The 26,543-nt window shown below is 43.7% G+C and overlaps 1 protein-coding gene across 3 annotated transcripts in view; it reads right to left on the bottom strand.

The window, feature by feature from the left end:
- UBE2G1 (ubiquitin conjugating enzyme E2 G1) overlaps positions 1 to 25,633 on the bottom strand; it is a 41,708-nt gene extending 16,075 nt beyond the window's left edge. Inside the window, exons 1-2 of one of the 3 annotated variants that reach the window (XR_006286306.1) lie at positions 25,329 to 25,633; positions 2,131 to 2,233 (exon numbers count right to left, since the gene is read on the bottom strand). Coding sequence is in view for 2 of the 3 variants with exons in the window: in XM_037880431.2 (XP_037736359.1) it covers positions 2,131 to 2,233; positions 25,329 to 25,374 (149 nt within the window). In the remaining variant the exon portion in view is untranslated. Of the gene's footprint in view, positions 1 to 2,130; positions 2,234 to 25,328 lie in introns of those variants that run through there. The other 2 variants (XM_037880431.2, XM_037880430.2) reach the window with 2 other exon arrangements.
- Positions 25,634 to 26,543: the final 910 nt, after the last annotated feature.

Below are 26,543 nucleotides of genomic sequence, written 5' to 3'. Positions count from 1 at the left end.
ATAAATGCAAAGGAATGCACACTAGAAAACAATTCCAACTGTAATTATAAAATGAGGGTCTAAATTAGCTGTTACCACTCAAAAAAGATTTTTGAGTCATTGCAGATAGTTCTCTGAAGCATCCACTCAATGTGCAGCAGCAGTCAAAAAAAAAAAAAAGGAGGATAATGTTGGGAACCATTAAGAAAGAGATAGATAAGACGACAGAACATATATTGCTTCTATATAAATCCATGGTATGCCCACATCTTTAATACTGCATGCAGATGTGATCACCCCATCTCAAAAAAATATATTGGAACTGGAAAAGGTTCAGAAAAAGGGCAACAAAAATGATTAAAGGTATGGAACAGCTTTCATATGAGAAGCAATTAATAAGACTGGAAGTTTTCAGCTTGGAAAAAGATGACTGGGGGGGAAATACGAGAGAGTCTATAAAATCATGATGGATGTGGAGAAAGTAAATAAGGAAGTGTTATTTACTCCTTCTCATAACACAAGATCTAGGGGTCACCAAGTGAAATTAATAGACAGCAGGTTTTTTTTTTTTTAAAAAAAAAGAAGTATTTCTTCACACAACGCACAGTCAACCTGTGGAACTCTTTGCCAGAGGATGTTGTGAAGGACAAGACTAACAGGGTTCAAAAAAGAACTAGATAAATTCATGGAGGATAGGTCCATCAACGGCTATTAGCCAGGTTGGGCATGGATGGTAACCATAAGTTTGTTTGCCAGAAGCTGGGAATGGGTGACAGGGGATGGATCACTTGATTATCTGTTCTGTTCATTCCCTCTGGGGCACCTGGCACTGGCCACTGATGGAAGACAGGATAGTGGGATAGATGGACCTTTGGTTTGACCCAGTATGTCCATTCTTATGAGCAAGTAGAGGATCCCGGAAGTTCCTCTATTCCCTCCCCTCCCCAAAGAGAAGTCAAATAAATGCACAATGAAGGATCATTTTTCATGTTCCACAGAGAAAATGACCTGTTTAGAACTTGCAAATAGTTTTGCTATAAGAGGTATTTGCAATGTAAGACCCAACACACATTCAGTAATGCAGCTACGTCTGCTGTAAAAAGAGCACCAAGTCATTAAAGCCTTACTCTTAAATTAGGGTTAACGTGAACACTACTGTTAGGATATAGATATTCAGGTCTGTCTGCAAAGGCCTATACTTTAGCTCAATGATAAACATATGTACCTAAATTCTCAGTTAGATGTACAAAACAAGAATCAAAATCACTCTGCCTGCTTATAGGCCTTCTCTCCCTAGGATAGTCTGAGGCCTTGTTCTTAGGCTAAGGTCTTTGGCTAAGCAGCAGAGGCAGCCATAAGCTAGGAAGCAAATGATCACATCATCACCAGTCACACTGAAATAAGGCAGTTTTGGGCTGTTAAAAAAAGCGATCCAATCTATCACCTTCAGAGAAAGAGAGGAGCCTAGAAGATTTAAATAAAATTTAGTTTGATAGCATCCTGTCTGGCAGGAACTCACTTATCAATAGCTGGGGTGTGAAATCCTCATTTCTTTGTTGTTCCATCACTGTCGTCCCCATTTCCCTATTGTTTGTCTGTATAATCTCTGCCTGGTTCTGGGATTGTTTCTGTCTGCTGTATAATTAATTTTGTTGGGTTTAAACCAATTAAGGTGGTGGGATATAATTAGTTAGATAATCATGTTACAATGTTAGGATTGGTTAGTTTAACAAATCATTTTACTGAAATTTAAGTATAGCTAAGCAGAATTCAAGTTACACTATAGTCTGCAGTCTATCAGGAAGTAACAGGGGGATGGGAACAGGGGTGGGGGAAATTGGAATCATAATTTGCTAAGGAGGGGAAAATGGGAACAGGGACACAGGTAAGGCTCTGTGGCATCAGAGCTGGGAAGGGGAACACTGAGGAAGGAAATTGGAATCGTTGCTTGTTGGAAGTTCATCCCAACAAACACTGAATTGTTTGCACCTTCGGACTTCGGGTATTGCTGCTCTCTGTTCATGCGAGAAGGACAGGGAAAAGAGAGGGTGAAGGAATAGGCTCTCTAACTACACATTGCGATTAAAATCTCAGCAAGAAGTTTTAACAAGCCAGGGTACACTCTGTTTTACTAGGATTGCTAGTACTTACTACAATGTATCTGGAGGACCAATAATGAGGACTTCCCATCGGTAAAGATCATTGTCGTCTATTAAACCTGCTGAAAAACCTTCCACTGGATTTTTGTTGAGCTCTGTTTAAAAAAAAAAAAGAAAAGAAAACAAGCTTGTGAACCTTTGTGCACTTTAATATAATCTGCATACTTAGCTAGCATACAGAGGTTGGGAGGGGGACTGGTTATAAAAATAAATAGTCACTGGTCAGGGTCTGGTGTCCCTTAACTCATCATCCTCATCACCACCTGCAAAAAAATTTTACAACTCACTTTATATGTAGTAGGTCCCTAGGCTCAGTCCAGTATCTAGTAGGGACTAAATTCCTATCATGATCCCTAATCTGCCTGCTTCAGAAGAAAAGCCAAAGATCCAGGAGGGAAATCCCTGAGAAGGTAAATGCCAGAACAAGTTTGAGGCTCAACAGGCAATGCCAGAGGACTTTTAATTCAGTAGTCAGTCTTGCAGACCTCAAAATTGACACAATAGCAAGGGTACTTACTATGTAGTGTGGTATCCCGAGTGTTGGAGGGTACATTTTAGTCTTATGAGCCACAGCACAGGAGCAAGATGGGGAGATTATTCTTGCTGTATTTGAAAAGTCAGTATTTTTAACCAGTATTTTCTCTTTTGAAGGAACTGAAAAGTCTTTCAGGATCCAGAAGAGTAGCAGAACCAAGTCAGTGTCCCTACAACTTAGTCACAAGGTAGTGGTTCACAAGGACCAAAAGGTAGTCTAGTGGGATTAGGGTTGGGAAAAAGACTAGAAGAGACTAGTGCCAGGGGTTCTATTTCATGTCCCCCTCATCCACTGGGAGGCTATTTGTATCTTGCTTGTTGTGCTTCCAGGCTGGCCATATACATTATGGCAGCAGTTCTCCAACTGTGGGTCAGAACCCGAAAGTGGGTCATGACCCCATTTTAATGGGGTTGCCAGGGCTGGCTTAGACTTACTGGGGCTCAGGGCTGAATCCCAAGCCCCACCGCCCAGGAAGGAAGTTGAAGCCTGAGGGATTCAGCTGTCAGGTTACAGGCCCCCTGGCTGGGGCTGAAGCCCTTGGGCTTTGACCCCTTCCCTACCCAGGGCAGTGGGGCTTGGGCTTTGGCTCCCCACCCAGGGCAGTGGGAATCAGACAGACTCATGGCCCCAGGAGGGAGAACTGAATCCTGTAGTAATTTATGTTGTCAGAAGGAGGTTGGGGGTGCAGGAGGATGCTCAAAGCCCCCTTGTTTCCAGAGAAATGGTTAAGTGAAGTACATTCAGATAACCCTAGCAAGTGACCTGTACCCACATTCTGTAGAGAAGGTGAAAACCTTAATGTCACTGCCCATCTGACCTAGGGGAAAAATTCCTTCCCAACCCCACATCGTGATCAGTTTGACCCGAACATGAGAGCACAAACCAACAAACTAAGTGTATGAGACAGATAGGACTCTAGGTGGGGTGGGCCAGAGCTCCGAGGTGGGACTGAGCACTATCTCCAGCCATGGCCATTCCTGATGCTTCAGGGCAAGGAGATAAGCTTCCCAGAACGTTTTTTTTTGGAGGGGGGAGAAAGAATCCCTTCCTGATCCTCACAAGTGCCTGACTGAAACCCCAGAGCCTGAACTTTAGGAATGTAAGAAACTAGAAGTGAGCCCCAAGGCTGTTGAGCCCTGCCCTCTACCATCACAAGCAACCCTGTAATTCAATTGCATCTTATTTATCCAGTGGCCTTAAAAAGCTAAGCAAGTTGTCTGCCCCCACAACTTACTGGGAGTCTGTTCGAGAACTTCACCCCTCTGATAGTTAGAAACCTTCTGTTAAATTCCAGCCTTAATATATTCATGGCCAGTTTATACTCATTTGTTCTTGTGGTCATACCGTCCTTTAGCTTAAGCAGCTCTTCACCCTCCCTGGTACTTACTTCTCTTAATATATTTATAAAGATCATATCCCCTCTCAGCATTCTTTTTGCCAGCCTAAACAAGCCAACCTCTTCCAGTCTTCCTCTCATAAGATAGGTCCTCCATTCACCTAATCATCCTACTAGCTTTCTGTACCTGTTCATTTGTTTTTCCTTGAACGTCGATGACCAGAATTTTACACAGTATTTCAAATGAGGTCTTCCCAATGTCCTGTACAACAGCATTCATACTTTTCTACTGGAAATGCCTTTCCTAATGCAATCCTAAAACTGCACTTGCCTTTTCAGCCACACCACACTGGTTGCTCATAGTTATTTGTGATTGACCTACATATCCAGGTGTGTCTCCTCCTCTGTTGCTTCCAACTGATGAGTCCCAAGCTTGTAGCAGAAATTAGAGCTTAAGTATATGACCTTGTACTCTGTACTATTGTGGACTGGAGAGAAATGGGGTGAAGTTTTGATGTCATCCAGATCTTCCTGTATAATATTCCCATCCTCCTCTGTACTGACAATGCCTCCCAACTGGCTATCAGCAAGTTTCATTAGTACACCTACTTTCTGTGCCAAGGTCATAAGTATTTTCACTAAAGATCAGTACTTGAGAAACTCCACTACTACTGACCATCAGTCTAACATGCCAGATTTCAGTATTCTGGGAGGTGGAAGAAAAATATATGTAAGAGCTTGGTTTCCATTTCTAGACACTCATTTCCATCAGCTGCACTGCCTTCATGCTCCATATTATTGAAAACTGACGCATTTAGGTTTTGGACCACATCTAGTTTATCTTTAATCTCCTTCTCACCCACACAGCATAGCAGCTCAACCTCATCCATCCTTGTTCATACAACTAAAAAAAAAAAAAACAAACCACCACCATTTTAATTTCCTCAATAAACACTAATCCATCTTGACATTTAGCAAACCTTACTTTATTCCCACATTTTCTAGCTTCTGCAATGTAGTTTTCTTTGCAGATCAATTCTTTTCTGTTCCCTATAGGCTCTCTACTTACTCCTAAGCTTTTGAGGTGATCATTCATTCAGTGGGGTCTGGAGCCTTTCCCTACAAATTTCCCCTCTTGTTTGGGATGAAAATTTCAGATGGAGTTTCTTCAAACCAGCTATACAAAAACTAAGCCTCCTTCACATTTAAGTCACTGAGCTCTTCAGCCCAATTGACTTCTTGAATTCATTCCCTTCATTTCCCCAAGTCTGCTCTTTTGAAGTTAAAAAAAAACAAAAACCACACACACAACAAACCACCAGTTGTTGACATGGTTTTGATTAGCCTTCTATTTCATTCTTACCAAATTGGCTCTTGATCCAAGGTTATTTCTGACAGCCAGCTCTAAGATGTTCTCACTCTGAAACCTGTCACTACTTACTAAAACCAGGTCTAAAACTGCACCACCTCGTTACTTCAGTGACAGCTTGATAAAGAAAAAACGGTCATCTATCACACCCACAGGTAAAGGGGCCCTACCAGTGCTGGTAGCATTTATTCTCCATCCCTATCCAGGAAATTAAAGTCTCCCATTATGGCATAATTCCCCAAAGTATTCCTTTAATATTAAAGAAATCACTATCCATATATGAAGTTTTGCCCCTTGAAATGGAAGCATAAATATGTATTGGCTCAGGTGAAGGCGTAAGACCTTGCCTAAAGGTTGTTTCAAAGTTGTCCTTGCAAAACACAGAGCAGAATGATCACCACCACCACCACCACGGCTTGAATCTCACTCATCCTGCAAGCTGAACTGGTGGCCACTCAGAAAGCAGGTAAAACAATCTGATGCTATTTGAAAGGCAGTTATATCAGAAGCAAGGACCATAACGGAATCCCATACAGAATGGCTAGACAGAGGAAATACATTTGCAGTTTCAGAAATCTAGGTACTGTTGGAAAACAGACTGAGAAATCTTGTATGAGAGAATGAGAGGCTGATATTGTGGCCAAGTGGACTCAAACCAGTTTACAGCTCAAGGTGTCAGGAATGGACGTTTCCAGTGGATGAAGGCAATGTTTACTAGTCCACTCAGAGAAATGTTTCCTTTTGTGCCCATCTTAACCTGATGGATACTTACCTGCTCTGAATGAAAGTCCTGAAACTACACCAAGCAGCTTCTATCCATGTAGGTCAACCAACCAGCATTCAAGCTGTTAGATTCAGCCCAATGTTCCCTCTAATTTTTCAGACACATGTGCAGAATTAATTGTGTGGGATACAACCTCCATATTGGTGCACATAAAATTCATATGGTGGAGGTGGGGCTGAGGGTTGAGATGCAGGGGTGTCAGCTGCCTGAGGGCTGGGGGGGGGGGGGGGGGGGGGGGGAAGGAGAGAGAATTCCCCTCCCCCCCTTCCAGCTCTCTTCCCTGGCCATGGCAGGTCTGGGATCGGGCAGAGGGAGGGGCATCTCTCCCCGCTGCAGCTTGAGCGGTGCTTAATAGGCTGCTGTGCGGCCATGCAGCTTAGAGGGAACTTAGATACAGACTGCAAATTTGGATGAAGGATTAGATGATAGTTTTGCGAAACCAGGTCCAGAAGAGGTGGTAACAATAGGTGGTTAACTGTAAGATGGAAGAGTTCCAAAATAAAAATAAAATAAAAACTGGTGTTGCCAACCTGATGCTAGGAGTATCAAATGGTTCCCTCATATCATCCTGCCAAAGGACTCTGGGAATTAGTGGAGATGGTGGGAAGGCCTATATGAAGTGGCTGCCCCAGTGAATCAGAAGAGCATCTTAGCTGGAGCTTGACTCATTCATCCAAGCAGAAGATGTCATATTTTGCCTTCTAGATGGTCAAAGATATCCATGAGTGGGAACCCCAATAGGATATGGCTCTCAAGTCCATTTGTGCATTAGAGAAGCTATTTCTTCTGATATGAACCAGATTGTTGTGTCCCCCAATATATAGAGCTAAAAGGTTGATGTAGTTCTGAAGACACTGTTCCTACAGAAGAGTTGCTTCCTGACAGGTGTTGATCATGCCCCTCCTTAGCATCATAGAAATGTAGGGCTGGAAGGGACCTCAGAGGTCATCTACTCCAGCCCCCAATGCTAAGGCAACACCAGGTATGCCTAGACCATCCCCGACAGGTGTTCGTCTAACTTGTTCTTAAAACCCACCAATGTTAGGGATTCCACAACCTCCCTTGGAAGCCTATTCCGGAGTTTAACTAGCCTTATAGTTAGAAAGTTGTAAGTCTCCCTTACTGAAAATTAAGCCCACTACTTCTTGTCCTACTTTCAGTAGGACATGCCAAATAACTGTTCAGACCTCTTTACAGCCACCCTTAATATATTAACCTGGGTTCTCCCCTCCCACCAGTTCTGTCTCAAGACTAAACATGACCTGTTTTTTTAGCCTTCCCTCATACATTAGGTTTTCTAAACCTTTTGTTGTGTGTTGCTGTCCTCTGGACTTTTCAAATTTGTCCACATCTTTCCTGAAGTGTAGACAATTCTGGGCACCACAGTACCTTAAACTGAGGTCTCATCAGTGTTGAGCAGAGCAGGACGATTACCTCCTGTGTCTAACATACAGCACTCCTGTTAACATGTGAAAAAGGACTAGTATTCTTCGTCAAGTGCACCACATTGTTGACTCTTATTCAAGTTGTGATCCACTATAACCCCCAGATCCTTTTCATAAGTTACTCCCCATTTTGTAGTAGTGCAGTTGATTTTTCTTTCTGAAGTGAAGTACTTTGTGCTTGTTTTTGTTCAATTTTATCTTGAATGAAGACCAGGTCTCCAATTTGTCAGGAGCCTGCTGAATTCTAATCCTGTCCTCCAAAGTGCTTGCAGCCCCTCCCAGCTTAGGGTCATCTGCCAGTTTTAAAAGCATACTCCTCACCTGTTGATATACACTGCTGCAGTATTGCCTGTCAGGATCTGACTAGTTGCTCCCTTCACAAGGGGTAGAAGCTATCTGCAGGTCTTATTTCAAAGATATTTGTAAGACTGAGTCCACAGGGGACCCCATAGCCTGAGTCAGAGAAAGGTGCACGTTTGCTCCCCAACTTTTCCTTCAGGAGTCAAACTCCTATAACCCCCTATAATTTCATACTGTATCTGCTTGGTTGAAAGACAACAGCGGTCTGAAGTGAACTCAGACATTTGATGTCAAGAAAGCCATGTGCCCGAGTCATTTGAGGCAGACTTAATGAAGTTATTGGATGAGCCTGGAGATCTGATGATTTGTCAAAAAATACTTGTCATAAGAAAAGCTTTTGCCACTGTTGAGGTGGTGATTGCTTCTATGAGCTCCAGTAACTGGGTGGGAATGTACACCTAAGTAGGTATCACTTCTAGTTTGGCATCAACTCTGCACCTGTCATTTGCTGACAGTTGACAACCTGTGGTACCATCAATCCTGGTACCCTCTATTGCATCTGGCTTGGTACTGAACAGAGGAGAATTTCCTTTCTGCTTCTTTTGACATAACTGCACGAGTCTGCAGTATCACTCTACCCTGGCACAAATCCCCTCATTTCCACCCACCTTTACAACATCTAGGCATTTGAGGATCTCTTCTGAACCCTGTCTCCTTTGCTACATGTTTCACTCCTATCTGTAGGCTCTAAATCCAGTCGAGTATAAAACTTTGGTTACTGGCAATGGAAAAATTACACCTCTCTTTGTTGAGCTGACTTCTCATGGAGTCCTGCTACTCCATAGGGCATAGCACCCCCCATAGGCAAGTTTTATTGTTTATCTTAACCTGCATCTTCTAGAAGCTGCTACTTTATCACCCAAGACACACAGTGAGGAGAGCTGAGGAAAAGTGACATCCCATTCTATCTAATCATAAGCATGAGGTGGACAGAGCTCAACTCCTGTGGATGCCTCCTCCTTCACCCGACGTGCCTCAATATAGGACGCAATCCTGGCCACCTTGGGCATCTCATTCTCACTTTGTGGTTCCATTCCACTTTGTGGGACATCTTGCTCCTATGCATAAATCCCTTATGTCACCGGAACCTCAAAACGATTCAGCTACCTCAACCTAAAGTCGCTCATGTCGACTATCAGGACATGGAGGGTAACTGAACAAAAACCACTGATGCATAGCTCTTTTGATGCTTAAAGTCTCTAATCCCCACAGCCTGGGGTTACCTCTAATATCTGGAGCATTTGCTGACTGTTTAAGGAGTGCACAACAGACTTGCTGGAACAGTTTGAGTCAGATGGTCCCTTCATAAGCTTTTTTAAATGCACCTCAAACTGAGTGTACTTGGAAGGAGAACACTGAGACTGTTCCATCTTGTTGTCATGGGTGGTAAGAAACTGAGTGGCATCTGGATTGCTCCACCCTTTATGCCCTTGAGAGGAATGCGGGTATGTAAGGTACAGCTACTGCCTTCACAGATGCTGCTGGTTAGATTCTGAACTCATGCACATCGTGTGCGTATGCACTGGGGGTGGGAATCTATGTGGATACTTAAAAAGGCAGTTCCTTAAAGCTCACCGCATGAACTGAAATGTCTATATCTCTTAAAAATAACTGAGACACAAAGTTGGATTTACGTCCTTCGTTGTGTTGTATGAACAAGGCCTTAATCTTTCCTCGGAAGAAAGAAGAGGGTATCAAATTTAAATACATTTTTGCTAACCAGGAGTTGCTTCCTAGATATCTGATGCAAGGCTTACATGATTTTTTTTTCCTACCTTGGAAAATACTAAGTCCAACGTAAAAAGCCAAGCAGGATTTTAAATAAGGATATTCACGCCTTTGACTTCAACAGAAGAGGTCAACCCCAATTTCTCTTCCTTTCAAGGTCATCTTTAGGATTCCATTATGTGTAGTGGAGTATCTTAAATGAAGTTGTGACTACAGCTTTTCTGTAAATATTAGTCCATTGTATCTATGGAGGCTTGTGGGATTGCATGTCCAGTGCCAAACCTACAACAATTCTAGAGAAGTTGCAAATGGGTCTTCTTGAGCATCGAGTTACAGTTCTAGATGTTTGGACCTCCAGCCCATAAAAGCCATATGCAGCTTCAGTTTCTTTATTGCCCTCCACTAGCACAAAGAAGCCGCAGGATTCAAACGTAGAAGGGATGGACAAGATGTGGTTTGGAAACAGTATTACAGAGGACTAACTTCCTTTACAGAGGAGTTAGTAACACTGCCACCACCACAACTCGAGCATGGACTGATTAAATTCATAACTGTTCCCCAAATAATCAGACCAGGATACTAAGCCAAGAAATTATGCTGCATTAATAGGTAATATCATGACATGATATTTTTACTGTGCTTGTAAAAAAAAAAACTGTCTCAAAAAGGGCTTTAGACCTAGTAGTCCCAGCATGTTCATGGGCAGTACGATAATGTGAAAGGTGTGGTCATAACCAATTTCATTGGGACCAACATACCAAAATGGCTTTTCCTCCATTACTTATCCCACAAAGATACCGTTAGTACTCCTGGGGGAATTCTGTACACAGTGTTTTAGAGTTCTGCATATTTTATTTGTCATATCATCACACCAGTTTCCAATTATTTTGGTAAATTTCAAAATACCTGTCAGCAAGTATGTCTAACAATACAGACAACAAAAAGATTCCCCCAGGAGTATAGAGTTAAAAGAAACACTTAAGACAACCCAGTTCCTCTTTCCTCTGTTATGCTTTTGTTGGTTCCTTCAGTCTGGGTGTGTCACACGTGCCAGCTGGGCACGTCTTGGGGGGGGAAAAAAAAAAAAAACAAAAAAAAACAAACACACTCTACCCCTCCAGTCTCAGGCACCCTCACCCCCCAGAGCCCAGCCATGCTCTCCCCCTCCACTCCCACAGTCCAGGGATTCAGATAGAGAAACTGACTGAGGCTGGGTCCTGGGCTTGTACAGAGTTTCCTGCACACAACCTCTTTCCCTCAGGACATGCTGGGAACTATAGCTGCCCAGAACCCTCAGCTCCCCATCTTTCTCCCCCCGTCCTCCTGCCAAGTGTCCTATATTTGCAAGCTGAAGAGCTGGGCCCTGCTGGGTCCAGTGGCCCCTAGTGGCAGCCAGCAGCTCTGCAGCACCAATTATGTATAGGAAAATGAAATTCTATGCAGATCATTAATTCTGCACAAATTCTGCATTGCAAAGTCATGCAGAATTCCCTGAAGAAGCAAGCAAGCAGTAAACTGCTTTACAGCAATCTCATCCACCTCACTATTAGAGATTTGTCTTCAGTGTTAGGCATTATAGAAACTGCTGTATTAAGTAGGAATGTGTGTATTGCTCCCCTTTCTGCATGTGGTGTCATCCACTTACATTATTTATCACTTCTTAGGAGGATGACTTCTCCATCCTAGCCTCTTTCCCACATCACCTCTTGTATTGTAAGGCAGAGATGGACCATGTAGAAGTAAATTAAGGAATTCTCTCATATTTCCTACTCTCTCCTTTTCTGAGACATTGACATTTCTATCCTCCCAACTGCTTATGGATTGATTTTTAGGAGGTACTGAAGACAACTCTAACTGAAATCTAGGCAGGATGGATTTTTAAAAAAGTTTTAGACCAAAAAAAGATTTTAAACAGATTTTAGAAAATAAACCTATTAAATTAAAATAGCAATCAGCCTATGATGGGCCTAAACTTAACATAATTAAAAAAAATTAAACTCAGTATAGAAACCCATAAGGCAGCATGTTTCCTGCTGAAGTTTTAAACTAGTGGAAGTCACTCGATAGGCACCTGGAACCAGTGTGTTGAAATGTTTTTGATAGCAGTAGCCTCTTCTGCAGGTGCAGAGAGAATATTTTCTTCATTTTAGTCTATTCTTCTAGTTTGGTTCAATGACTAGTTAAAGTTACGAAAACAAGTGGGAGTTGAAAAGGGAGAAAAGCTGGTTTTTCTTTTCCAATCTATGAAGAAAAAGGAGATAAGACTGAGATAACTAGTTTTAAAATACTGAAGTTTGTGACCAGAAACAATAAGTACAATTCACTATAAATACAGCTGTTTCAAATACAAAATGGTTTCCAGCACATTCACAGTAAATTTAATATAAGTTTGTATTTAACTGAATTTGGATCTCTATACAAATAGTGCTGAACACAATTAGTTAAACCATCCAATAAATAATGCATAGTTCACCTATCTGAATATAAATGCAAGTGAAGCTATAGAATTGTTTAAATAAGTGTGTATAGATATACTGTATCCTCCTGATTAGCAAAACAAAAATACAACTTTAGTCTAAAGGCTATGTTTAGTCGCAAATCAAGGTGTCTTAATAGTTCAAAGCCAATGAGAATCAACCTTGCCCCCACTCCCCAAAGGCCACGTACAAAACAGAACAATTAAAATTGATTTAAATCAAGGTTTCCTACTAACTTAAATTATTCAAATTGGAGGAGATTTAAATTAATGCCCCCCTGAACTGTCTAAAGGAGCTACAAGGGCTCAGCATTTCTGAACTATCAGGCCCTTAGGCTTACAAGCTTAAAACTTATTCATTCTTTCACAATCAAGCACTTGCACCTCTACATCCTCATTGATGAGATGCTTCATGTCATGGGTCTCATGTGACCTGCTGGACTCCTCTCAAGCCTTTATCAATTCCCCCTCCCCAACTCTTTAAGCATCAGATTCAGACTCCTTTCCTTTCAGGTGAGCCTTGAGCACTGCTGTTGCTTAAGCTAGTAATGCAGTGGGGATATACCACCTCTTATCTGCTAATTCAGCTACTGTGCCGATCAGGTGTTATTCTGCACTGTGATCACTCTCTCTAGTTAAGCTAGCCTGAGCTAACTCTGCAGTCGAGACAAGTCCTTGGTCTAGCCTTTTCTTCAGGCATTAACTTTGGTCCTACAGGCTATGGAAGCAATAGCTTGATTTTATTTATCAGTGAGTGGGTGGATGTGTTGTGCACGATGAGACTGAGGGAGAGCAAGTCAGAAAAATTTAATTTTGTTTGGTTCTGGAAGTGGTGTTGTCCTTAGTCACTCACTTTGCAGGAGTCCAATGTCTAGTCCAGGGGTAGGCAACCTGTAGCTTGTGTGCAAAAGGCTGCGCGCAAGCTGATTTTCAGGGGTACTCACACTGCCTGGTCCTGGCCACCGGTCCAGGAAGCTCTGCATTTTATTTTAATTTTAAATGAAGCTTCTTAAACATTTTAAAAACTTTACTTTAGATACAATAGTTTAGTTATATATTACAGACTTTTAGAAAGACCTTCTAAAATGTTAAAATGTATTACTGGCACGCAAAACCTTACATTAAGAGTGAATAAACTAAGACTTGGCACACCACTTCTGAAAGGTTGCTGACCCCTGGTCTAGTCTATAACCAGTTAGAAGAGCTGGCTCCAACACTCATGAGCCATCATGGAGGACTAGGCAGTCCCAGATAGCTAGAGCCAGTCCCACGTAGGACTTTGAATATCAGGCTCTCTTGACTCAGCTCTGAATTAACTCCCCACTGAACAGAGCAAAGCAACTGCAAGGAGAAGGGAGCATGCACAGAGTGTTCATAGCAAGCTCTAATGCTATGCATATGGGCTGCTGTGTCTTGTACTGGCTGGAACCTTTAGTGATTGAAGGACTCTGCATTTACCGGCACCAGATGAAAACATACCTGTTTTACAGTGATTTATAAGTATGTCAATTCCCAACTGAAGTAGTTACTGCTTACAGATGGGGTAAGCTGTTCCTAAGTACAGATGCATGGGAGTTAGAGGAACTCCCATGCAACAGGGCCCAGTAGTGACATGAACAAATTAAAAAAAAAAAAAAAAAAAAAGAGGGCTCCAATGCCTGAAGCCTCCCTGTACAACTAGGCAGCAGGAGTCAACCAATAATTGGTTTTAAGCACCTCACTTGTCTTCTTTAGCCTCTTGATTTGATTAGTTTTCTGTATTTAAGTTTCTGAAATTAAAGTTTGCAATTCTGTTTTAACTATATTCATAATCTTTGCACCTCAATTAAGATGCAATTTACTTCTTTTGTCGGTATCTCAGCCTTCAGTTCTGCAGTACAAACTGTTTTTGGTTTGTGCTGCACCTATGGAATCAGCCAGAAAGAAGCCTTTAATACAAGTATTACATGGGCTGTGGCTTTAGTTCATGTGTTAATTAAATGCACACCAAACTACAAGCATTCCCCTACCTTTATATAGGCCTAGAGCCCTTTAGACAGGCCTAGAGCCCTTTAGACAAAACCAAAAGCAAGGCAGAGGTGTCAAAGTGACTAAGCAGAAAGAGCCCCATGGCTAAATGCAGCAGCTATGTATGGCATTTAAACTTTTCAACTTCTACTCAGACAGCCCACCACTGCACATGAATACTTCAGAGTATTCTGCACTACGTTAAAGAGTCATTACTCTGCTTAATACTAGATTTAAGAGTGTAGTTTGACGATTGAACAAGTGGTCTTAAGATCTCATTAAGAGGTTCAGTGGATTAAACCCAGGGCGAGAGATACCAGTCTACAGCCACCTATACAGCACTGTTGAAGACTAGGGCTCAGACTACTGAAGTCTCATTTTCTAGCAGCTTGTATTTCCCATATCAAGCTGTGACTATTACCACCAGAGCAGTTCTCAATTACAGTAGGATATAACTAAGAGTTGAGTCTTCCGCTGCATCCCTTCTTTGTCTGCTCACCCCACCCATGACACAGCTACTGGTTCTCATTCTGAGTAGCTTTAGATTCTTAAGTGCCACACGCTTAAGTAATTTCCTGCTGCCACTAAAGCGTTCCTGGAACATGCCAGACTGTCCATATCCACCCTGTGCTGGCTCAATCGACAGACTGCAGAGATCTGGTCCAGTCAACAACACTGTCCTGTTAAATATAGCCTTTTGGAACAGTGTGTGCTACCCACTGTCCTGGGAACCTTTTCTGCCCTGGTCCTCTGCTTGAGGAGTTTACCTTAAGCTAGTTGCTTGCCTGGGAGTCCCTTCCAGTGCCTCACTCCTCCATTCAGGGATTGGAATAATGTTTCTCTGCCTCAGTAGAGTGTTTTGAGTTCTCGTACTCAGATTTTATTAGTACTTTTAATCCCCGGATTCTTCATGATATTTGAATTTTATTTGACCAGCAATTGAAAGTTCAGCCAACAGTGGTGCAAATGTACATTTATGAATAAGTGGTTTTATACTGCTTTGAAGAAATTACTTCAGACTCTTCTCATACCCCTTTCTACCGTCTGTTTCTGCAAAATATAGTTGGTTCAACAGCAGATCGTATCAGGTTTTACTTCAGTAAGCAAGTCCTTATGCAGGTTTAGATTTAGGTACACCACTATTACTACACTATCAGTCATCTGTTTGGTTTAAGTGAGATTTTATCTGTAAAGAGACTTTAGCTTGGAAGACCTGAGCTCTTTCAAGCTCACTGTTCAACTGGTAAGATGCTAGACAAGTTACTACTGATTCACTAATAAAAATTCAGATAGTTCCCAATTAAGTCACAAAACAGGTATATTATAATGCTCTACATATATGCCTGTCATAAAGGGAAGGGTAACCACCTTTCTGTATACAGTGCCATAAAATCCCTCCTGGCCAGAGGCAACATCCTGTTACCTGTAAAGGGTTAAGAAGCTCAGCTAACCTGGCTGGCACCTGACCTAAAGGACCAATAAGGGAACAAGATACTTTCAAATGGGGGTGGGGGGTTGGGGGGGGGCACAGCAGAGGCTTTTGTTTGTGCTCTTTAAGTTTTGTTCTCTCTTGGGACAGAGATAGGCCAGACAGAAATCCATCTTCTCCAACCCATCCTAACCCAAGTCTCCAATATTGCAACCAGTATAGGTAAGCCAGGCAAGGCAGATTAGTTTATTTTTTGTTTTATGTGATTTTTCCCTGTGTTAAGAGGGAGGTTTATTCCTGTTTTCTGTAACTTTTAGGTTTTGCCCAGAGGGGGATCCTCTGTGTTTTGACTCTGAATACCCTGTAAAATATTTTCCATCCTGATTTTACAGAAATGATTTTTTTTTTTTTAAATAAAACCCTTCTTTTAAGAACCTGATTGATTTTTCATTGTTCTTAAGATCCAAGGGTTTGGGTCTGTGTTCACCTGTATGAATTGGTGAGGATCATCATCAAGCCTTCCCCAGGAAAGGGGGTATAGGGCTTGAGGGGATATTTTTGGGAAAGACGCAGGACCATTTTAATGATACAAACTAGGCTACAACACTGTATTGCACAACCCTTATTTCACTAGTTGGGAGGAGCAGCTTTAACCTAAAGCCACCAGGCAAGCAATTAGCTGGTAGGTGCTCTCATCACAACACAAGCAACTCATGCAAGACCAGGGTGTATTTAAAAAAAATTCCATGATTAAAAATCGAGGCTCCCTGACTAGTGATTTAAATCAATTTCTGACAGTCGGCTGCTTATCTGCTTGGAGACAAAGCAACCATTACTGTGGTATGCTGGGGGGCGCGTGCGGGTCTGCTGCTGTCTGAACTTAGAAGACAGCATGCTCATACTCTCAGCCCCCCAAAAAACCCACTCTCCCCCACATGCACACTCCTATCACACTCCACCCCACCCCTATTTGGGAAGCACCTTGCATGCTGAGATAGCTGCCCACAATGCACTGCTCCCAATGCTACTGCAAGTGCCGCAAGTGTGGGCACACCAGTGCACTTGAAGCGGTCAGTGTGGACAGACTGCAGCGCTTTCTCTACTGCGCTCTCCGACAGCTGCAAGTGTAGCCATGCCTTAAGTTGATCTACAAAGGGGCAGTTAGAAGATTCCTTGAGTAACTCAGGAACACAGAAGGCTTACAGGCCAAGCGCCACCCAATAAACACCGCAATGTTCTTTGAGTGTACTAGTAGATAAGACAGACCCATGTTAGAAGACAAGCACTGGAATCCCGAACAGAATAGAACTGATCCACTGTAAGACAAAGGAAAGGTAGTATTATCACAGCAAATTAGTTTATGTAGCACATACTGCAGAAGTAGAAGACAAGACTTAAGCCAACCTTGGTTTTACCTCACTGCATTTAGTTTGTGTTTCTGTACAGTACTAGTTTCTGAATGCTGAAATGTGGCCAGGAAAGCTTTCAACTAATCCTAAACGTCCTGTTATGGTGATACTTTTCTGTGGCTTAGTCTAGTCAAGTCCCAAAACAGCTAAATGATCAGGCCGTTGTAAAGGTTACCTTGAAGCACTGCTATTTATATTTCCATCCTCAATACACACACACACCCCATCTTATATTTCTTATCTGAGAAAATCTTTTAAGTGTGAAGAATGGCATAGGACCACTACTGTTGAGTTTCCTCTATCTTCCTTTAGGAGAAAATAGCATCAAAAATTAAAGGGGAGATTTTATAATTACCCCCTCCCTTCCATCTTTGAGGGAGTACAAGTTGACAGATGTATGCCCCCCAAATCAAAGAGCAAACTGGGGAATTAGCAGAAGAGTTAGGATACCCATGAACCTCTGAAGGCCTTTATCACATGTAAGCATTCTAGGTTCAAAACAGCCATTTGAACTATCTGGTCTTGTTTTCCCAGAAAGCAAGATAATTCACTTGATCACATCATTTCCACAAGGTTTACTACCAGTAATAACCAAGTCTGACATTTTAGTTGATTTGCCTGCAAGAAGGAAACAGGCACAAGTTACAGCAAATTGCAACTGGTACATTTAGGAAACAGATTAAGGTAGTCACAAATTCAAATCCTTAGAAGTTGCATAAGTAATTGTCTCGCTTACTATCTCAGATTATCTGAGTGTCTTTGGTGTGAACCCATAACATACTTGTTATGAAAGTGGTCAAACCCACCCATTTTCAGAGTATGAAACTTGAGCCAGCATCCATTTATGCTGTTCTACATAAGAATAGCATGCATTCCAGGGAATCCACCCATCAGAAGGGGGATGACAGCACACAGGAATATGCCATATAGAGATGTTAACATTCTAGCACTCTGCCCCAAAATACCAAAAACAAAAGCCACATAACCATAGCACCAGCAACATTTCCCAGAACACGCACAAGAGAACTCAAAGGCACCTTTTCAGCTTCTTTTCCCTTGCTAACAGCAAAACACTAAACCTGTTATTCATAGTTCTAGGCTGCATTGTTATTCAGAACTGCTGTAAGACAAGTTGGTTCTCTCTTCAAGCAACTCTTCAGAATACAGTTTGTGAATACCAGGTTTGAGTCACTGCAGCTAGCTTGATTATCCAGTTTTAGCTCTCAAGTATTTAGTTGATTTCCTACAGGAAATCACATTACAACCTTCTTGTTCAGAAGATATAAACTACCTTTACCAATTCTACCAAGGCCAGGAAAAGCATTACTATCATTTGAGTAATTTGTTATTAGGAGATCCAGTTATTTCTATGGAATCCTATTACATTTAGATAGCTATACTTAGCGTTCTTACAGAGGCTAGACATCTGATCAGTGCTCCAGTTGATCTACCCTGGACTCAAAGAGCACAGGGAAGTGTATGCCTAATAAGCATGAGTGTTGCAGGGTGGCTTAGATCACCAAATCTGAAGGTCCTGCCTTTGGCAATATCAAATAGATCTTGCCAAAGCTCAGTCTGAGGGAAGGTCTACATTACCACTTTAAGTTGATCTAATTTATGTCACCCAGGTGTGTGGGGCGCGGGGGGGGGGGCGGGGAGACAAGAGGAGGAGGAAAGACACCCCTGAGCGACAAAAGTCAGTGACTTAAGTGCTGTCTGCACCAGCGCGATGTCAGCAGGAGATGCTCTCCCGTCAGCATAGAGCATCTTCACCTGACACGCTGAAGCTGCACCAATGTAGTGCTTCTAGTGTAGACCTGCCCTAAGAAAGCATGAATTCCACTGGCATGGTGGCCTACTCCTACCATTACCTGAAAGGATGTACAAGTGGAAGCAAAGTTACAGTATGAAAAAAAGCAGTGGAGATAGATCGGTAGGACTGATATTAAATCGCTACACGAACTGGTTAAACATAATTAGTTTACACATCAATTCTAAGATCAAGCATAAGATATGAGAACTCTCCTTCCCACTATTTCCTAGATTTTTACTTATTTTCATATTTACTCTGGTTGACATTTGTATTATCCCACTAACCCTACACTTCACTGAAAGGCCTTTCAGAGTGGCAAGCAAAAGTTACTTCTTCCAGTTTCAATTTAACTATACTGGGTCCTCAATACCAGCAATAGCGACAAAGTTGCATCAAGAGGATCTGGCATGAGTTAAGATGAGTGCATAAAAAGTTAGTGTTATTCCTGCAGAAATAGTTCAGACATGCTTTAGAACCATGATTTCAAGGCTAAGTTAAGACCCTGAAAATGTCCCAGCAAGGGTGCCTAGATCAAGAGATGAGAGTTTGAAGTAGCCATTCTACAAGAAGGAAAATGATCCAGAACACTGGTATTTCTGGCAGAGAAGAGTTTAATTTATGAGGACCAGTTATTTTCAGTTGGGATGTTTACAGCTGTAGAACTACAGCTTTGAAAGAAAAAAAAGCTTAAAACAAATGCCTATTTAATCCTTGCTGAACTGGAGATGTAGTTATGTTTTCCATTAGAAAAACACAAGAGAACACAAGCAGAAGGCAGTCTTCGTTAGTTATAAAAAAGTAACTTTTTTAAAAATGAGGATTAAGGAAAGACGGACCAAGCATAATGAAGTTATATTCAAAAAGAAACTATGATAGAAGTTAGTCTATTTCCTGTGAAGCACGTTTCTGAATCAGTTAGCTGTTTCAGAAATACTAAAGACGAGACTGAATTTTTGCCATCATCATGAACAGGTAGGTACCTGGAAGTCAGGCTCTCTCAAGGAATTTGGGTGAAAACACACCCAAAAATTAATCTGCCTAATAGTATCAAAACAAAAAGTTTCTTCATTGTGGGCACTGAGAAGGCACTATGATTGTTCCTCATTCCACAGTATCCCTTGTTAGTACTTCATCACTTGATGATTACCTGTTCTGACAGTGGCCAATGCCAGGTGCTCCAGAGGGAATGAACAGAAGACAGGATACTGGGCTAGATGACCTTTGGTCTGACCCAGTATGTTTACTGAGATGTCTTGTACAAGCCTTAGATACTTTCATCTTTTTCCATCTAGGCATGTTTTCCAACTTCTGCTATTCTCCAGGAGCAGGCAAAGACATCACCATCATCAGAAATCTAGAGTTATTCATACTTCAGGTATTACAACTCAAAAGAAAAGGGTAATTATGCTTCTGACAGTTTTTTGTAGTGTGAAGAGGAAGAGAAAAAGTTTAATGGTCACCTTGGTTACATCACCACCAGAAATTAGAAAATCCAACCAGAACATGGTTGAGTTGGCTGTGTTGATGTCTGGCCACTTAGCTTCCCCTTCCTCTCCTTCCATTAAGGTAAATTACTAGCGTTAATTAAGTTATATTTCCCAACAAAGGATTTGCTGGGGAGGAAAGACCACTGGAGTCAAAAGCCCATCCACTAAAGTTTAGCTCCTATTTTGTCACTACTCGCTCTCTGGTACAGCTGTCCCAGAAATACTGCTGCTCTGGTGATGATAGTAATTAATGCTTCCCCTTCAAAAAACAAAATCAAAGTTGGACAATACCAACTAATTACCAGCTAAATGTGAATCTTATATCTGCCTGTCCCATCTAAAGTAAGGCTTGTCATGTTAAATTTGACTATTAATATTCTGTTACACAACAGGACTCCTTTAGTCAAGATTTGACAGCTTCTTGTATTAGTCCAGGATCTAGTTGATATACTGAAAGTACATGCACATTATAACACTGACAGTGTCTGTAATTTGATATGTGAAATGTGAAAAGTTATATCCCTTCTGTCAATGCATCCTTTACAAAAAACAGAACTGTCTAGTCCACGTTGAAGAGAGACAGACAAGATCTATTAGCATCTTAGAGAAGGTGGAAAGAAGAAGTAAGTTGGATATGAAATCAGATATATTCACATCCGAAGTCAGGTTGAGAAATTAAGCTGAACACATATATAGCTTTAGATGTTAGTGTTATCCAGGACAAGAAAAGGGTTAGCACTTGGACTATGACTATTACTTTCATACAGACAAGAGGATCGCCCTTTCAGCTGACAGGAGCATTGACAGAAGCTCAAGTTACAGCACTACTGGGAACCACCATTCTGGTAGCTAGACTTCCCACAACGCAAAAGATAACCAGGGTAGAATATTGTTGCAGATTGTACGTGAAGAGTGCCTACAGCTTTCCCTATTGTCCTTACATCGCCATGGTTAAAGATTTAATTAAAGGTTCTGCTCAAGTTTGTATTTTCTTTTAGAAAAAGTTAATTTCTAGCTAGTGGGGAAGATGGCTTACTTTAAAGCTAGTGATACCCTGGTCTAAAGCAGCTCTTGGATACATACAGCACGAACCAGCTTCTGTTGCAGTCTATGGTACTTTGCCACAGATTGGGGGGTGGGAGGAGGGAAACAATTTCCTATACACCAAGTACTTTGCTGCCAGTAGAAGGAAAATGGGATGGGTACTAAGAAGAGTCCTAGGGGCTTATAATTGCTATCTAGGATCTCACTTCTCTTGCCTAACTGCACTGGAGAATGCAGTTAATCTCTATCCCACTCCCTGCCCTACTAATGGCTCTTAGATCCACTAATTGTTTCTCCACCTTCAGCTCTCCTACCTCACTCATCCCTTGCTCCAAGTCTAACAGCTCTGATTCAGACCTCCTGTGCTCAGGTACCACTACTTAAAAGGATACGGGTATGATCTAGAGCTATTTTATCAAACTTTGATCACACAAAGCATCTCAGACATGTATTTGCTGTCTTTACTCAGCCCATGCCCTTAATCCCATCCTGTGACTCACCAGCCTTCCTACTATGCATAGCACTGAGTGTGAAGTATTAGTCCCCCCAGAAGCAAACAGTAATATCAGAATATTAGTATGTTACATTTTGTTTGGAGGTACAGCAAATATTGTGGGTGTGAAAAAAATGAAACTGAGACTTGGAAGGAGGCAGCCAACAGTGGGTCAGATGACAGACAAGTCCAACCTCTCTGCATTAGGATTTCAAGTGGCCTGCTATCAAAGAGAGCACTGTCTGAGAGTCTCAAGTTTCTGCTCAATTTGCTTTTTAGAAATCCCATCCATGCTATTAAAATGTGGAGAAGTGTCCTACTTGTCAAAATGATAATCACCCAAAGTAGTAGTACTTCGAAGACTCCAAGGTTCCTTTACCTCCCCCTTCTACCTCCCAAACGTTTAGACATTTACCATAGGTTCAGCACCACAGAATCCTACAATGGGAACCCACGTGGGGAAGAGCTACCAGCTGTATCATCATATAACACCGTGGGTTAGATCTGTTCCAAGTACTATTACAGAGAATTTGCAGTTACTCCCAATACTGTTGAATTAGTGATGGCAATGGTGACAAGTTTTAAAGTTGTCTCACTAGTCATCTTTTAAAGACTCAAGTTTCAAATAAGCAGGATTTCATCAACAGAAAGGGCATGAAAGCGAAGCCCAAAGCACTGAAACCAATTCTACCTGTACGCTCCAGTGCCCATTCTCTGAAGTTACCCACACTTTTTCTTGTTAGCCCTATGCTGGAGTGACCCAGGATTTCAGAGACTCCTTACAGAAATCAAATCTACATAGTTTCTTTACCATTCTTTCAAGAAATCCAATATCAAATTATGCAATCTTCAGGAGTAATGCCATCAAAATAGTAAGGTACTGTGTCTATTGATTTAGGCCATCATTTGGTCTTGTAACTCTTAAGTTACATAATATAGAACCAAGAAATTTTGGTTTGTGATCATAAGCCATGTCTTTGAGGCATTTGATTATTCATTTTGTCAGGTAAGCATCAGTGACTCGAAGCAGAAAGTTGGAGAATTCTCAACCTAACAAGTCTTTATTGCAGTTACTGAGCTTCGCAATTACTACAAAATAGACCACTTTCACTACATACACTCAACGCCCATACACAGAAAGATGCGAACAACTAAGCCCTTCTAAGGAGCTATAGGATTTCTGGACAAGTCTATACCTATCAAGATTAATGTATCTTAGCAGGCACTCACACTGAGTGTAGACACCGTAAGATTTTCAGTACCACGAAAGGGAACAGATACACATTTAACATTGCTATTGCTAACACTAGTTTTAGCTACATTATGCACTGGACATGTTCCTTACAACTTTTTTTCACACCATCTTTAAGAAATTATATACTAGTTTACACTGTTACACATGTGTAGTTTACCAGACAGACAGGATTCATTAAATCAGTGAACACACAGGAACTTGGTTTTTAATCTGCTTAGCAGCTGGAGTTCAAACCTTAGAGGAGCCTGGGGTTGAACTCTAGTTGCTAACCTGAATTAAAAGCCTGGTTTTCACTGTTATTTTAACTAGGATGACCAGACATGCCAATATTATTGGGACTCTCCCAATATTAGGGGCTTTGTCATATATGCAACTAAACCCCTCCCGCCCACCCCCTAAAAAAGTGTCCCGATTTTCCACACCTGCTATCTGGTCACCCTAGTTTTAGTTCACATTAGCTAACCCGAGTTCATGCACTCTTTTGCAACTTAGACATACCCACTAAAAGCTAGACACACCAAGCAGGAAGTTGCATTTTAAAAAAGTTTATATAAAACAACATTCTAAAAATTGCTTATGTCACAAGCTAGGCATTAATACTGGAAGAGAGCTACTGGTCATCTTGTTCCCTCATTCTGCTTTGGACGGACTGCCCTGGTACACTATGATTTCTACTGCTTCCCCCTCCCCCCCAAGTCTAATACCAGTAATTCCTCTGACACTAGAGCTACACTTTGGTTTCCATTGTCACTGAATGACTCCTTCCCCTGTGCGACTCCTCCACTCTCTAAAGCCTCCTTTGTCAGAGTTTAGTTATACTTAGTGCCATATATTTCCTTATGATGTGAAGCAAATTTTTTTTTGCACAAGACAAGAGGAAGGCCATTAGGTCTGACTAACACCTTAGTCAAATACCGGGTAAATCTGTTTTTAAAGATGATTACTTCATTCTGGTAGCAGGAAACTAGAGGGATCAAGGGGGAGCATGTGCTCCGTAGGGGAGGGAGAAGAGCGAAAATGACACGCTGCTTGCTGCAGCCGACACAGCCACAACTGCTGGATCATTTCTCTTTAAATCTGGCAGCGAGCTGCACATGGAGCTGCATTGTGAGGCCAGCCGCCCGGGCGGCCCCGCGCATGCTCGGCGCTGCCGCCGGGACAGGCCGAGCCGAGCCAGGTCCCCTTGTATCAGCAGCAGTGGCTGAGGCACACTGGGCTAGCCATGCAAGGCTGGTCAGGCCAGGGACAAAGGAAGGGGGAGGGGAGATCGAGACGCGAGTCAGAAAGTGAATCAAGCAGCGACCCCGACCTTTTCTATCGTCTCCACTCTCCCAAGACACCTGGGGCAGAGCCGGATCTCGCTATCTTCTTCCATCCCGCGCCCCCAACCCCAGCCCCCTACCCTCACTTGGCACCCACACGCCTCCAGCCCAGACCCCGGCTTGTCAGATCCACCCCCCCCCCCCCCGCTTTCCCCGAGCCTCCTACTTTAGAGCTTAACACAAAAGAAGGGAGGAGGAAGATGCCCACCCTTCCCCGCAGCAGGGGGGAGCGCCATGCCCGCTGCTCCGGGGGAAAGAGGGGCTGTGACAGCTGCAGCCCCTCAGATCCTCCCCGTAAGGGCGGGGGGGGGGACGGGGGGGACGGGGACTCAGCCCCACACAGACAAGCCAAGCGATCGCCTCCTGGAGCTTTGTTGCCGAGCAGCACCCCAACCTAGCAAGGGGAGGGGGGGAGAGACCCTGGGCACGTTCACAGGGGGGAGCACAAGGGAATCCCTCAAATCCTCTTTAGGCCCCGCCCCGAGAGAGCACAAGGAGACACCCCCCCCCATCCGCCTGCCACCTGGGGGGAGGGGGGGGGAGAAAGATTCCAACGCGCCCGACAGCGACCTCCAGCCCCCCCAAGCACCCCAGCCTGAGCCCCTCCCCCGCTTCCACCACGCAGCTCCCCTCCCCTGGATCCCCACGCAGCTCCCCTCCTCCCCCCGGCGGCCTACTTCCCTCAGCTCCCGGCGTGAGGGGGAAGGGGTGCCCCAATCTGCCCTCCTCCCCCCCACGCCTGTCCACACAGCCGGCCCGTAACTTACCCCCCCCACCCGCCGCCCTCATGCTCCCGCCCCCCACCGCCAGCTCCCGTCCGCCCCAGGCCCGACGCAGCTTGCCCCCCTGAGCAGGGCTCCCGGCCCGCCACCCCCAGCCCGGGCCCCAGCCCGGCTACCTGCTAGTTGCCTCCGCAGTAGCAGGGCGGACTGGAGCTCCGTCATTCTCCCCCTCTCTGCCCGGGGAGGGAGTCCGAGCGGCGGCGAGGCTGCTGCGGCGAACGAACTGGCCGGCGGCGGCGAGTCCCCCTCACGCCGCCCGCTCCTGGCCCCCCCGGGGTCTGGCTCCGCGTCGGGCGCCGCCGTAGCACACAGGGTCCCTAACCGGGGCTTAAGCCCGTCGCTCCGTGTCTGCCGCTCACTCGCCACCTCCCCCCGCCCTCCCGGAATTTCACTGCACTCCGGGCCCCGGCGCGCAAGCGCACTCCCCACAACCGGGCTCCGGCGGCCGGCCGCCCCGCGTCGCCATCTTGGGGAGGGGGTCCAGGTGGATCCACCCCCGCCGCCATTTTGAGAAGGTCAGGCGATGGCCCTCGTTGTAACCTGGAGGAGGAGGAGGCCCACGCTTGGTGCTGCTGTTGGCCTTGGCAGTGGCCCACAGCCAGGAGGACTCCCAGTTCCTCCTCTCGTGGAGCAGGGTCTTTCGCTCCTGCATCTTCCTGATAGTATGTCTGGGGGACACAACTCTCCCGAGTGAAGCCCGGCCCAGCAGCCTCCTGAGGCCATGCGTGCCTGGCGGTGGGGAGCTGGGTCCCAGCGGAGTTACCTCAGCAGCTCAAGGGAAGGGGGCAGGACAGTTACTCTGCATTTCCACAAGCCCTGATTTATTCAAAGGGGTGCAGCAAAAAAGGGCTGCCCCTAGATAATTATCCACCAAACCCCTGCAGCCCTCAGCCTACCCAAGTACCACCTCCTCCAAAGCCCCAGAAAATAACGTGGGTTTTCAACGTGAGGCCGGGCGAGGGCCAACGCTTAGGGAAATGGCTGAGGCTAGAAGAAAACTCTTCTTTCTCTCTACCCTGTGTGGGAGCGCTGCAAAGTGTACGTACTTTCGCTTATTGATTGTGTGATGTGAGCTTTCTCTGAATGAGCTCAAGGAAATGAAGTAGCACAGGAAAAGCTCAGTCACCAGCTCTGGCTCTCCTGGGTCAGCCCAGAACAAAGGTACTCTGGGACTGGGGTTATGGAAGCTAGGCTGGGCAGTAAGGGGAAGGATTATAAAAGAGGTAGCCCCCCTGGTAATTCCTTGAGAAAACATAAAATCTATTAAGAAAAGGAGTACTTGTGGCACCTTAGGGACTAACAAATGTATTTGAGCATAAGCTTTCGTGAGC

Source organism: Chelonia mydas, chromosome 17, assembly GCF_015237465.2.
Source record: "Chelonia mydas isolate rCheMyd1 chromosome 17, rCheMyd1.pri.v2, whole genome shotgun sequence".
Classification (NCBI taxonomy): Eukaryota; Metazoa; Chordata; order Testudines; family Cheloniidae; genus Chelonia; species Chelonia mydas.
This window is presented reverse-complemented; position numbering and strand designations above follow the sequence as displayed.